The sequence below is a fragment of the Cupressus sempervirens genome, chromosome 1, assembly GCF_028749045.1.
Source record: "Cupressus sempervirens isolate cs-2001-9-10 chromosome 1, ASM2874904v1, whole genome shotgun sequence".
Taxonomy (NCBI): Eukaryota; Viridiplantae; Streptophyta; class Pinopsida; order Cupressales; family Cupressaceae; genus Cupressus; species Cupressus sempervirens.
This window is the reverse complement of record NC_143118.1, coordinates 653,554,687-653,569,577: the sequence shown is the minus strand read 5'-3', so window position 1 is coordinate 653,569,577 and position 14,891 is coordinate 653,554,687. Positions and strand designations below refer to the sequence as shown.

Genomic DNA, 14,891 nt, shown 5'->3' with positions numbered 1-14,891 from the left:
AAATATGATTGGAACCAAATAGATTTTTGGAAACAAATTAAATGAGAATGGAGAAGTGATTAAGAAAAAAGAAAGATTAGTTTGCAAAGGTTATCCACAAGAAGAAGCAAATGATTATGATGAAATGTTTCCACTTGTGGCAAGATTAGAAGGAGTAAGAATATTTTTGGCTTATGCTACATACAAGAAGTTCAAACTATATCAAATGGGTGTAAAAGCTATATTTCTAAATGGAATACTTCAGGAGGAAATATTTATTGAACGACCTGACAGGTTCATTGAACTTGAAAAGAAGAACATGGTCGCTAAGTTGAACAAAGCATTGTATGGATTGAAACAATCCCCAACAGCATGATATGAAAGGTTACATTATTATCTGATTAATATTGAATTTTCTAGAAAAAGTGAAAACAATAATCTATATTTGAAAAATGAATAAGAAAATATGGTGTTGATTAATGAAGTATTTTTTGAGGACATAATATTTGGTAGCAATGATATGTTGAGTAAGACATTTGTTGAACAAATGAGCGCTAAATTTAAAATATCAATGTTTGGCGAGATTAAACTTTTTATTGGATTGTAATTATATCAAACAAAGAAATGTATGTATGTGACTCAGTCTAAGTATGTGAAAAAAACTTGATTACATTTGGGATGGATGAGTCTAAGCCAGTCAGTACACCTATTGTAACTGGAGTGAAATTATCAAAAGAAGACACTATTGGTGACATAAATGAGACTCAGTATAGATCTATGATTGGAAATTTATAGTATGTTGTACATAGTAGACTAGATAGTGCACTTTTTGTTGGAATTGGTACAAGGTTTTCATCCAATCCAAAGAAGACTCACATGACTACTATGAAAAGATATTCAGATATCTCAAAGAAATTGAAGATTATGGCCTATGGTATAAATAAGAGGATGGATTCAGTCTTAAAGTCTACACTAGTGTTGATTGGGCCAGTAATGTTAATAGAAAAAAAACAAGTGGTGGAACATTCCTTTTAGGAAGAATATTGATAATATGGATAACAAAGAAAAGGAGTTATATTTCACAATCTACCATTGAAGTTGAATATGTTGTTGTAATCAATTGTTCAAATATTGTATTGATTAAGAAATTGTTGAAAGGAATGCAACAAGAAATGATTGAGCCTATTACTATCTATTGTAATAATACTAGCACAATGAATATCTCAAAAAAATTGGTGATGCATGCAAAAATAAAGCACATATCAATTTTTGATGGAGAAAGTACAATAGAAATAAGTGAGGCTTGAAAATGTGAAGTCTAAAGAACAAATTGATGACATATTTACCAAGCCATTTCCTAAGGATGCTTTTAAGTATTTAAGAGGTAAACTGGGGGTCCTGCCCTATCCAAAATTCATTGAGGTGAATAGGCATGTTGCATGAATTCATGGATGAATTGAAAAATCTTTATGGAGTTGATGCACAAAAGTTCACACTTTGGGAACATTTATGTAGTTGTGAAAGTGACTATAATGAAACTGATGTAATTAGTATATGCAAGGTATAAGAATAACTACAAGGTTTGATAAGTTTCATATTTAAATTTATAATGACCTTTGGCATTGATGTCAAAGGAGGAGAGATTTACTAAAGGGAGAGAGAATGACTAAAGAATATGGCATTGTTACAAGGATTAAGATGGAGAGAATATAAAATTAAAGACTAAAACTAAAGTAAGAGATCATATTCTAAGGGGGAGAGATATTTAAAATGTTGAAGATTGTTGCTGCTAAAGATATAGACCAAGTATGTTTGATGAAACAAAATGAAGGTAAGAGCTACAAAGTCGTATTGTTTTCAATTCATAACTTTGATTATTTTATGTAATGTTTTGAAATGAAAAATCATTTGTGTTGTCATCAATGCCAAAGGGGGAGATTGTTAGCCCCAACTTATAATGTAATAGGTAATTCTATGGATGTATGTAAAAGAGTCATATCAAGATTTATATTTTCATTGATGTCAAAGTACTAGTTGGCTAAAAATTATGCTAACTCAGTAGAGTGCCATATCATTTGATAGATGAAAAGGATTTGAAGAAAGTATGATGAAGATGGAAATGATAAGTATGATATTCAATGGGTATTTGAATGAGTTGGACCATGATAATGTATTATTGATTTGATTATTTTACAATTATATATCATTTCAATGTATTGAAGATTATGAGCTTAACCAAGTGACAAGGTTAATGAAGGGAGACTATATTTCTTGAGTGATTCTATTAGTAACCGAGTTCTATATTACCTAAATGAATCTTACATTTACCAAGTAACAACTAGATGAACAAAATTGGAGAATTGGAATCCAAGGCCAAGTTTTGATGAAAATATGGAAAGTTTGAGATGGTCAAAGGCATGAGTCATAGTTTATTACAATATCAATGATTGGGAGAATTTAATAAATATCTAATGGTGGAGATTGGAGAAGGATAAGGATGAACACAAAGTTCTATGAAATTTATATCTTTTATGAGTCTAAATTTATTGTATGGAGTTGAATCTGGAAGTTTGGGATGAACCTAAGATTGATGATTGTGGTTTAGTGGTAATAGCTGAAAGAATCTAGAAGCTTGGAGGTGTCTATTTAAGGAGGAGATGAAGACAATTTTTGGTTGCTGGTTGGAAGTTAATCAAGTAATGATAAGGTTTTTATGAATGCAATTTTTTGAAGCTAAAAGTGGATAGTTGGGCTTGGTGAACCAAGTAGAGGAAGGAGAAAGAGAAGGTGTAAATCAGCTAGTCAAAAGTACAGAGTGAAAGAAGATCAAAATGAGAGATCAAATAGAGACAAAGAAAGGAACATAAATCTAAACAAGAAAAGGTAGTTATTATTATAAACAAATCATTTCTATTACTCATTTCTAACCACTATTGTAGAAAATTTCAAAAAACTGAGAGGATCTAACAAGTCTGTGAAGTCCTAAATGATAACATCGATTAGTGGTGTTTGTATGTCCTTTAGAGTAGGCCACTCTTTAGACAAGATCAAGGAGTGATAAGGTCTAGATGATCTTACGGTGAAATCCTCTAACTAGGTCACATTAATAATGTGCATGTAACCTTTAACAAGGTTGGATCCTAGCATAGCTCACTTCAAAAGAGTGAATATTTTTGGGTTGTCGGTCCCACAGTGGTTTTTCCCTTCATAGGGTTTCCACATTAAAATCATGGTGTCAAATGTGTGAATGTTTTTTGTGTTGCAAGTTGTTTTACATGCTTTTATAGTTTATTACAACTCAGTAACAACTAAATAATTGCAAGGTAATAACTAAGTTATTTTACTGACACTCAGTAATGCAAAGAATAGTAAGTTAATAGTCTAGAATAAAGTGATTGAAAGAGTTAAACAATAAGTTGAATGACTACACCAACTGATTTATGTTAAAGTTTGTGAGCTTTTAGTGGATCTAAAATTGTTTGAAGGGGTTGTATGATAATTGAACATAATTGATTCACCCCCCATCACCACCGCCACCCTTGCCCCCTCTTAGTTATCTAACAAAATCTTATCACAAGTAGGTAGTTATTTATTATTTTGATTATAGATTTTTTTTAAAGTATTTTTAGTTTATTAGAACTTTATGAATTGATGAGGCCATAATAGGGGTCTGAATCCCTTGCTAGCACTCTTAATAATAACATTCAGTAGGGTTTAAACTTTAGTGGCAAGAACAACAATGTCATTATTTAACCATTTAATTTTTTGTTATTTTGATTATAATTTGTACTGATACTAGAATTAAATTTATATATAATACTAGTATAACAACAAAATTCAAACCGATTTTTCTTTATGATTATATGTATTAATCTCAAATACCACCCATCCATTCTTAATTATTATGGATTTATTTTTTCATGTTGATTTGATTTACCATATGAATGTTTGAATTGATAAGTAGTACAATAATGGATCAACTTTGTTCACCTTCCTTTTGTATGAATCTATCAAGACAATGTTTACTAATACCTTTGAAGGGATAATTAGATTTCTAGCGTCAAGCTTTACATGGTTAATCTCTTGGCTAGAGTGAATTAAAACTTCAATAGAATATTCAAAGATAATATATGTGAACAGTAGATGAAATATGTGCATATACATTCTACTTTTCTAAAAGAGTCAAATTTTTTCTAATTATTCCACCTCGAAATTGATTCTCTATCCATTAATTACATAATGAATTTCTTTGAATACACACAAGAAAGGTATACAAATATGCATCCAATAGGTCTATGATAGAGAATAAGGGTGATCATCTAGGAAGCTGATTTTTAAAATCTAAAATTTGGGTTCAATATCAAGGCCCTTAAGATTGACCTATGATAGAAAAGTGCAAGTTTTAAGCAATAAATGAATATGCAAGCAAGGTGTGAATGCAAGATAACAATAATTTGTAAATAGTGAATAAATAAGAATATGTAAATAAGGATGGCATAAGGTTGAACATATGGAAATGTGTATAAATAAATAGGGATAAACATTATACCATCAAATAGATCTACAAAAAGAGTGTGTCAATTGTATTAAGGTACTACATTAAAAAAGTTCAGAAACTAAATAAAGAATGGTATGACTATGAAAATTTGAAAGGTTATTTTTGAGGCACCCTTATTATTCCAAGATCTAAATCCAACACTTCGTAATGTTATAACACTTGTTTAGAGTATTGTGACTAAGTTACTATAAGCATTATCTATTCTAGACTAGATCAACCCTACTAATATATCATATTGTTCCTTTATTTTCAAATTCAAATATAATATTTTTCTTTCCTACTTATCCAAAAAAGAATTATTACCTATCAAGCAATGTGTCAAAGATTTTAATTTGTGTGTTGAGGGTTCTATACAAAGGTATTATCCTAATTAACTCTAACACAAGGTGAGCATCTAACTCATAGTTTAGAAAACTCACAAAAAAGAATTCATTCACACATGCATGCACTTACTCATGCACAGATGGACTCGCTCCCATATGCATGCACACATACACACACACAAAGAAATAAATCTTGTTGTAGGTTTAACTACTAGACTCTACTCTATTTATATCAAAATCCATCATTTTTAGCTCTCAATATTAATATGATGGTATAAAAAATAAGATAGTTTTTAATATTAGTCATCGAGAACTACTTGATTTAGCTCAAATTTCTGACAGTAGGGTACATTATTTATTTATTTATTTAATCACCCCTAACTGCTTATAGCATAAAAGTCAAAATTATAATGGTTATACAGTAACATAAAAATAAGACAAACAAATCTCGTAACCCTTGTGGCAAAATTTTAAAAAGAGTCAAAGGGCATGTCTTGGCCTCTTCGTTTGATGATGACATCAAGAAAAAGTTGGTTCCCTCCAAGGAAGTTACTCCTCGTATCTATGGGGTCCCCAAAATCCACAAGGGGGGCATCCCGCTTAGACCGATAGTTGACACTATAGGTTCCCCCACGTATCCCTTGGCTGCTCATCTGGCCAAGCTAATCTCTCCGCTGATAGGCAATTCTGATTACTTTGTTAAAGACTCCGCTCACTTTGTGCAATTCGTCCAGGATGCTCGACTTAATGCCAATGATGTCTTGGTAAGCTTTGACGTGGTCTCTCTCTTCACGAAGGTCCCTATCCCCGATTCCATTGAAATTGTGAAGCGCAAGACCAATGCGGAGATTGCCAGTCTGGTCGAGCTTTGCCTAAGGTCAACCTTTTTCTCCTTTCAAGGAGTCATCTACGAACAAGTTGATGGTGTGGCCATGGGCTCCCCTCTCTCCCCGGTCATCGCCAACCTGTATATGGAGCATTTTGAAGAGGTGGCCCTTCGTTCCTTTCCTCTTCAACCTAAATGGTGGAAAAGATATGTAGATGATACTAACATTTGTTGGCCTCATGGGCTGGACAAGTTAGAAGAGTTCCACCAGCACATCAACAATTTGACGCCCTGCATTTCTTTCACCAAAGAGCTAGAGTCTAACAACCAATTGCCTTTCCTTGATGTTCTGCTCATCAAGAAATCAGATGGCTCCCTCGGCCGCAGTGTGTTTAGAAAGGCCACCCATACCGACCTTTACATTCATCCGTCATCCCACCACCATCCTAGCCATAAAACTAGCACTCTCAAGACCCTAGCCCTAAGAGCCTATAGGATTTGTGATGTTGATCATCTAAACCTTGAGCTCAACCACCTTCGCCAAGTTTTTCGGCTGAATGGTTATTCTTCTAGGCAAATTTCTAGGGCCATAAACCAAGCTAGGTCCCTCTTCTTTGCCCCCTCCCCCCCTTCTCTTCCCCCCCCTCGTTCTCTTTTCGCCTCCCTCCCTTTTGTGGAAGGCATTTCCCATAAGATTGCCAAGATCCTGTCCAAAAATGGGTTACATGTTGCTTTCAAGCCCCTCTTCAAGCTCAAGAATCGTGTCCCACCAATCAAAGACCCCATAGATTCGTTCGCCAACTCAGGGGTTTACAAAGTGGTCTGCTCGTGTGGTACACCCTATATTGGCGAAACAGGCCGCTCATTCCACACCCGTATCAAGGAGCATGTGGCTGACATTAGACATGATAGGGTGTACAAATCGGCGCTTGCTGAACACTCCTCCTTGACCAAGCATCACATATGTTTGGAGGACACGCAAATCATTTCCCGCGAGGACAACTATTTTAAGAGGAAGCTTAAAGAAGCAGTTGAAATTATTAACCACCCCATCAACCTCAATCGTGATGATGGTTGGCTTCTCAACCCCTCGTGGCATCCTCTGGTGACTTATGCGGAGTAACTCCCTCATTGCGTTGGTTTAGCTTTTTCTCTCTCCGTCCGTCTTGCTTTGCTGCTCCTCTCTCCTGGGTTCTTGTCCCCTCCCCCCCCCCCCCCCTCTCCTCTCCTCGGGTGCCTTACACGTTACCCCAGGTTGGCCACTTCTTCTTTTGTGTCTGTGATGTTTCTTCTTTCTCTTCTCTCCTCCGCATTATCTCCTGGCATTTCTATTTTTTGTCCCTTCGTGTGGGGTCGATTCCCATGTCACTTTTGCGCTGGTTGGTTTCATTTTTTTATTTGCCCTTCATTCTCTTGCTTTGTGGTATCTTTTGTAACCAGTTCCTGGCATGGGTTGGGGTTGTGGGTGGTTTATTATTTTTTCATTCATTTTGTCGGTGGTCTTCTTCTTGTCAGGGTTGTGTGCTCATTATTTATAAACATACATACATATATATATATATATATATATATATATATATATATATACTCATATATATATACTCTTATATATATATGTGCATATATATAGACACATACATATATATATATATATATATATATATATATATAGATATATATATATATATATATATATATATATATTTATATATATATATATATATAGATACACACATATATACATATATATATTCATATATATATATATATATATTTATGTATATATATATATAGACATATACATTTGTATATATACTTTATTACATATACAAATATATATATATATATATATATATATATATACATATGTTTCTTGGTGCCACCTGTTTGTTTTTGTTTAGTTCGTTGTTATATTTATGGCCCGCCTATTCGTTAGTGTTTATGGTTATTTATATATTTTCTCTCAATTTCGATTTTAGGAGGGGAGCTCTTTGAGATCTGGATGCTTGTTGTTTTATCCGCTTACATTCTTACATCAGCATATAGTTTGAGAGGTGTTTGTTCTATTGTTTTAAAAAATTTCCATTATTTTATCTTTTTATTATTATTGTTTTGGTTATTCCCCCTCATTATTTGTTGGTACTCTTTTTTACTAATGGGTAGTCTTTCTTAAACACCCTCTAAACATGCTCGCATTATATCATTTATATTGGTCTCTATTGTTGCTTTCTCTTTATGTCTGGGGTGGTTTGGCCTCCCCCATGCTGTTTTTGGGTGTTTTTATGTTTTATCTTTTATTTTGACTTCTTTTGACTGACGTTGGGGAGTGTGCAGTCCCTCTCTTCCTGGTCTCCTTAAATTGTGACCCTATGCTAAATCTGCCTCTTGCATTATTTGACATCTCTTGCTCTATCTTCCTGATGATGGATCACGTAGTGTGATTCGAAACGTTGATGAAAAATCTCTACACAATCTATTCCAGAAAATAAACATTTTAAATCATGGATTGTGGAAATCTGATTGCATTAATTGATACCCTTCATGGGAGGGAAATTTGTTTCAAGTCCAAACAGCTGGAGATGTTAAGGATCAAACTGATGAAAAAAGTTGCAGATTTGGCTTTCCTTAAGCGTTGTCGTGATTCGAAGCTCATCCCCTCTTTTATCAGCATTAGCCACCACTTGTGGAGTGTGTTTACCGAGCATATTTTCTTCCGTGCGAGTCTCGCTCTCCTTAGATCTGTTATCCAGTCCACGAGGAGATCTATCAATTCTCTGAATGCCAGGCTGCTCCCTCTCCATCTTGAGCTTGCTTCCTCTTTGCGTCCAGATATTTGGATCCGACTGGACACGTCATCTCATGCCAAAGCTTTGGGGCGTCAGAAGGTCTGCATCACCAGGCAGAAAAAGAAATTTGAAAGTCTGGCTCGCAAGTTTGTTCACAATCGGGGGATCGATGCTTCTCTTGCTCCCTTGAGCTCCCCCTCCTGCGTGTTGGGTTCTGCACGTCACCAGCCTTCTTCTACTCGCGGAAGGGATGATAGTTCATCTCTGGGCCCGCATCCAGTACACCTCTCGTCCACCTCTGCCGCTCGGGGGGACCCCACAGTGCAGTCACGACCCTGGCAACCCAACGTTTCAGGTGTTATTGGTGATCAGCAGGCGATTCCGCAGCAAGAGAAGTCTCAATCTGTCCCTTCTCGCCCGCATCCATCTTGTTCTCATGTTGGGGATTTGGTGCAGTCGCATATCCCGTCTGATGTTCTCCAGTCTTCCTCCTTCGCTACGTTTGAGGCCTCCTCAATGCAGACGTCTGAGGTTACTGGTGGCACGGCAGATGTTCCTGCGAAGCCAAGCCCGCAGCAGCACTCGCCTTCGGTGCAGGTGTTTGATGTTTTGGGTGGCGTGGCGGATATTCCCGCGCAGCCAAGCCCACTGCAACATGCGTTGTCACCCCGCCAGTTCGTGGATCTCCATGCCGTCGGCTCATGCGCTTCCCTGCCTCGTAACTTCCCTTTGGTCGTGGTTCAGCTCGGCTCTCCCCCGCAGGCGTCAGGTCCTCAACGGCCAGTTTCTCCCAACGGGCATTCTTGTGACGCGCCAGGTACGTTCTCTTCACCCCTGTCTTGTCTCATTAATTCTGCCCCTGTTGTTTCGCCTTCGACCTCTGCTCCTCGAGCCCCTCCAAGCTCTGCTCCTACCCGCTTGTCCTTGGATGATGTGACCCGCACTTGTTGTCATCCCGCCACCCCTTCTCCATCGATGCAGTATGTAGCTCTGGTCGGTGGGAGTATTGGTCATCCTTCCACTCCCTCCCACACCCTTGCCTCTCCTTTGGGCCCCACTTCCCCACGGAGTAGGATTTTGAAGGAGACGAACGGGGGTGCTCCTCCCTCCTCGCAGTCTCACTCGTGGGGATCCCCGCCGCGTGTTCCTCTTTCTTCTCTTGGGCCTTGTCCCCCTTCCCGTCATCTTGTTGCTCCGATATCCTCTTATTCGGTGTCCAACTGGGAGAGCAAATTGGTCGTCAATTTATCTGACGCCACTCTCGACCCCCACTCTTTCAACTTTTTGAAGCGGGGCCTCAATTTTGCGATGGCACCTCGCAGCATACCTCGGGTTGATTTCCTCATTGAGATTGAGAATGCCATCCGCTCTCTCCCCAATAATGTTGCTGACATCATCAGACAGGATTGTGCAGTCGCCCTCAGGCGGGCCAAACCACCGAGGGGCAACATCCCCAAGGTTGAGCTTCTTGCTTTCAAAAGCTTGTTGCGCCATAATGACCTAGCAATCATCAAAGCTGACAAGGGCAATGCCACGGTCATTATGAACAAACAAGACTACGTCTCCAAGATGCTAGACCTCCTTTCCGACTCTACTAGCTTTAAAACCTTATCTCGTAACCCTTGTGGCAAAATTTTAAAAAGAGTCAAAGGGCATGTCTTGGCCTCTTCGTTTGATGATGACATCAAGAAAAAGTTGGTTCCCTCCAAGGAAGTTACTCCTCGTATCTATGGGGTCCCCAAAATCCACAAGGGGGGCATCCCGCTTAGACCGATAGTTGACACTATAGGTTCCCCCACGTATCCCTTGGCTGCTCATCTGGCCAAGCTAATCTCTCCGCTGATAGGCAATTCTGATTACTTTGTTAAAGACTCCGCTCACTTTGTGCAATTCGTCCAGGATGCTCGACTTAATGCCAATGATGTCTTGGTAAGCTTTGACGTGGTCTCTCTCTTCACGAAGGTCCCTATCCCCGATTCCATTGAAATTGTGAAGCGCAAGACCAATGCGGAGATTGCCAGTCTGGTCGAGCTTTGCCTAAGGTCAACCTTTTTCTCCTTTCAAGGAGTCATCTACGAACAAGTTGATGGTGTGGCCATGGGCTCCCCTCTCTCCCCGGTCATCGCCAACCTGTATATGGAGCATTTTGAAGAGGTGGCCCTTCGTTCCTTTCCTCTTCAACCTAAATGGTGGAAAAGATATGTAGATGATACTAACATTTGTTGGCCTCATGGGCTGGACAAGTTAGAAGAGTTCCACCAGCACATCAACAATTTGACGCCCTGCATTTCTTTCACCAAAGAGCTAGAGTCTAACAACCAATTGCCTTTCCTTGATGTTCTGCTCATCAAGAAATCAGATGGCTCCCTCGGCCGCAGTGTGTTTAGAAAGGCCACCCATACCGACCTTTACATTCATCCGTCATCCCACCACCATCCTAGCCATAAAACTAGCACTCTCAAGACCCTAGCCCTAAGAGCCTATAGGATTTGTGATGTTGATCATCTAAACCTTGAGCTCAACCACCTTCGCCAAGTTTTTCGGCTGAATGGTTATTCTTCTAGGCAAATTTCTAGGGCCATAAACCAAGCTAGGTCCCTCTTCTTTGCCCCCTCCCCCCCTTCTCTTCCCCCCCCTCGTTCTCTTTTCGCCTCCCTCCCTTTTGTGGAAGGCATTTCCCATAAGATTGCCAAGATCCTGTCCAAAAATGGGTTACATGTTGCTTTCAAGCCCCTCTTCAAGCTCAAGAATCGTGTCCCACCAATCAAAGACCCCATAGATTCATTCGCCAACTCAGGGGTTTACAAAGTGGTCTGCTCGTGTGGTACACCCTATATTGGCGAAACAGGCCGCTCATTCCACACCCGTATCAAGGAGCATGTGGCTGACATTAGACATGATAGGGTGTACAAATCGGCGCTTGCTGAACACTCCTCCTTGACCAAGCATCACATATGTTTGGAGGACACGCAAATCATTTCCCGCGAGGACAACTATTTTAAGAGGAAGCTTAAAGAAGCAGTTGAAATTATTAACCACCCCATCAACCTCAATCGTGATGATGGTTGGCTTCTCAACCCCTCGTGGCATCCTCTGGTGACTTATGCGGAGTAACTCCCTCATTGCGTTGGTTTAGCTTTTTCTCTCTCCGTCCGTCTTGCTTTGCTGCTCCTCTCTCCTGGGTTCTTGTCCCCTCCCCCCCCCCCCCCCCCTCTCCTCTCCTCGGGTGCCTTACACGTTACCCCAGGTTGGCCACTTCTTCTTTTGTGTCTGTGATGTTTCTTCTTTCTCTTCTCTCCTCCGCATTATCTCCTGGCATTTCTATTTTTTGTCCCTTCGTGTGGGGTCGATTCCCATGTCACTTTTGCGCTGGTTGGTTTCATTTTTTTATTTGCCCTTCATTCTCTTGCTTTGTGGTATCTTTTGTAACCAGTTCCTGGCATGGGTTGGGGTTGTGGGTGGTTTATTATTTTTTCATTCATTTTGTCGGTGGTCTTCTTCTTGTCAGGGTTGTGTGCTCATTATTTATAAACATACATACATATATATATATATATATATATATATATATATATATATATATACTCATATATATATACTCTTATATATATATGTGCATATATATAGACACATACATATATATATATATATATATATATATATATATATATATATATATATATATATATATATATATATATTATATATATATATATATATATATATAGATACACACATATATACATATATATATTCATATATATATATATATATTTATGTATATATATATATAGACATATACATTTGTATATATACTTTATTACATATACAAATATATATATATATATATATATATATACATATGTTTCTTGGTGCCACCTGTTTGTTTTTGTTTAGTTCGTTGTTATATTTATGGCCCGCCTATTCGTTAGTGTTTATGGTTATTTATATATTTTCTCTCAATTTCGATTTTAGGAGGGGAGCTCTTTGAGATCTGGATGCTTGTTGTTTTATCCGCTTACATTCTTACATCAGCATATAGTTTGAGAGGTGTTTGTTCTATTGTTTTAAAAAATTTCCATTATTTTATCTTTTTATTATTATTGTTTTGGTTATTCCCCCTCATTATTTGTTGGTACTCTTTTTTACTAATGGGTAGTCTTTCTTAAACACCCTCTAAACATGCTCGCATTATATCATTTATATTGGTCTCTATTGTTGCTTTCTCTTTATGTCTGGGGTGGTTTGGCCTCCCCCATGCTGTTTTTGGGTGTTTTTATGTTTTATCTTTTATTTTGACTTCTTTTGACTGACGTTGGGGAGTGTGCAGTCCCTCTCTTCCTGGTCTCCTTAAATTGTGACCCTATGCTAAATCTGCCTCTTGCATTATTTGACATCTCTTGCTCTATCTTCCTGATGATGGATCACGTAGTGTGATTCGAAACGTTGATGAAAAATCTCTACACAATCTATTCCAGAAAATAAACATTTTAAACAAATTCATTTTCATTGTTGTCTATGTGGGAAAGGCACATTTTTGGCTAGCATGGGGTTTGAGTGCCAAGTTCACATTGGAATTGACATTGCCTAGGTAAGGACGTGTATTGCTTCAAATTTGTGATTTAAAAATGAAATAGTTTGAAACCTGATTTATGCGATTTGAAATTGAAATTTCCTAGCTTTAAATATTATTTTATTTAAAAATGAAATTGCTTGAAACTGGTAAAAATATGTGCAAAAACACCATCAATTATGCCCTAAGAAAACTGTAACTCTTGTTGCATTTGAGAAGCACAATTTGTGGCCCCAATCGTTTTGGGATGACTTCCTATTAACACTAAGTTGTATCAAAAATGTAACCCCATGCACCAATTGTACAACATACCCACTCCCATGGAATTCATGCATTGATTTAGTATATCCACACACCTTGATTATAGTTTTTTTAAATTCTGGTTTGTAGGGTTTTCATTTATAAAGCTAGGTGGGATTTGATGAGAAATAGATGGGATTTTTCCATGGTGGGTAAGAATATAAACAACCATGAATAACTAGGCATTGATTAGTTAAGTTCCTTGTTGTGCACAAATTTGATGTGGTGTTCTGACAGTAGGCTCTTTGCTCTCTCTTCTTTACATATAATAGGAATTCAAAATAATCCTTTATTGATTTTAGCTACAACCCCATGAACTCCTTTATGCTCTCTTGTGACCTAATTTTGTATTCACTTACTTTCTACCATTATTTTCAACATGCACATTCACTTACTTTTGTCTATATTCATCTTTGATCTATTTTCCCGACTCTCCTAACACCCATATAAGAAGTGAGCACAACATCTCCCCACAACCCACATATTAGATTTTGCAAAAGGCTAAGTGGGTAGACTGAGAAGATAATTCAATAATAGAGACTCTTGAATTTGGTTATAGTCATGATAATTATGGTGCACAACTGCCTCCTTGATTTAGATTCCATCCCATTGATGAAGACCTCATAGCACATTATCTCATAAGAATGGTTTTAGCTAGTAGTTTTACAAGAAGGGTCATTGTTGAAGTAGACCTCAACAAGTGTGAGCCTTGAGACCTCCCTGGTGTGTTTAATTCCCTCCTTTATCATTCACTATGTGTATAGTCCCACACACCCATTTGATCTTTAATAATGATATGTGCATACTCAATCCCAAGTTTCTATATTGAGTACTCCAAAATCATCCATTTCTTACCTTCATCTATACACAATATCTTTCTAATTTCTTTCTACTGACCCACCCATTTTATTTTATATGATCATCTGAAGATCATGTCAATCTTGTTGAAAATAGATTAATACAAGTATAGTAAATGTTTTTCAATCTTTTTTTTTCCATTGATGTCATGCCTACTATTTTCTAGTAAGATAATTGCTTATATGATTCAAGTTCTATCACTTATTTGATTGATGAAGAGGATTTGATCAAATGATGTAACAATAGCACCTAGAGAAAAGGTTGAGTTATGATATGAAAAGGAGTACAAGAATTAGGTAAGACAGTGATATCATAGTGCATTGATAATCTACTTAAGGTTGTAAAGTTTGGTTACACAAAGCAAGTTCAAAAGAACAAGTTAAACAAAGTTTTTCGACCAAGCTTGACTAAGTGGACTATAGGTTCTGAGAAAAGTTAGCGCAAGCTGAGCAGAAAATTAGTTAGAGTTGAGTAAAATTCTATTCTAGTGTAAGCTGAGTGAAACAATTGATGCTGAGTAAAGTTTAGTTGATGTCAAACACCAGTAAAGTTTAGTTCATGCCGAGCGAATTTACAATGGATTTTCAGCAATGCAGTATGTGCCCAGCATCAAAAGCAAGTTAATGTTGAGTGTCAACATTATTAGAAAGATCATGAATTCAATGGATTTGAGCTGACAAGTTTATTT

General features: G+C 37.4%; 1 protein-coding gene across 1 annotated transcript; it reads left to right on the top strand.

Moving 5' to 3' along the window:
• The first annotated feature begins 205 nt into the window (after positions 1-205).
• On the top strand, positions 206-6,809 carry LOC149579588 (uncharacterized). The gene is made up of 2 exons (XM_089802258.1): positions 206-324; positions 5,339-6,809. Exons 1-2 carry the CDS (start codon positions 206-208, stop codon positions 6,807-6,809), a joined length of 1,590 nt encoding a protein of 529 aa, XP_089658384.1.
• The last annotated feature ends 8,082 nt before the right edge of the window (positions 6,810-14,891 follow it).

What these genes read in the sequence shown, in the direction of transcription:
- LOC149579588 (XM_089802258.1), top strand. Translation starts at nt 206, where the DNA reads ATGGGTGTAAAAGCTATATTTCTAAATGGAATACTTCAGGAGGAAATA. An exon ending in GCTAAGTTGAACAAAGCATT is followed by an intron (nt 325 to 5,338) that starts GTATGGATTGAA and finishes AATTTTAAAAAG; the next exon opens with AGTCAAAGGGCATGTCTTGG.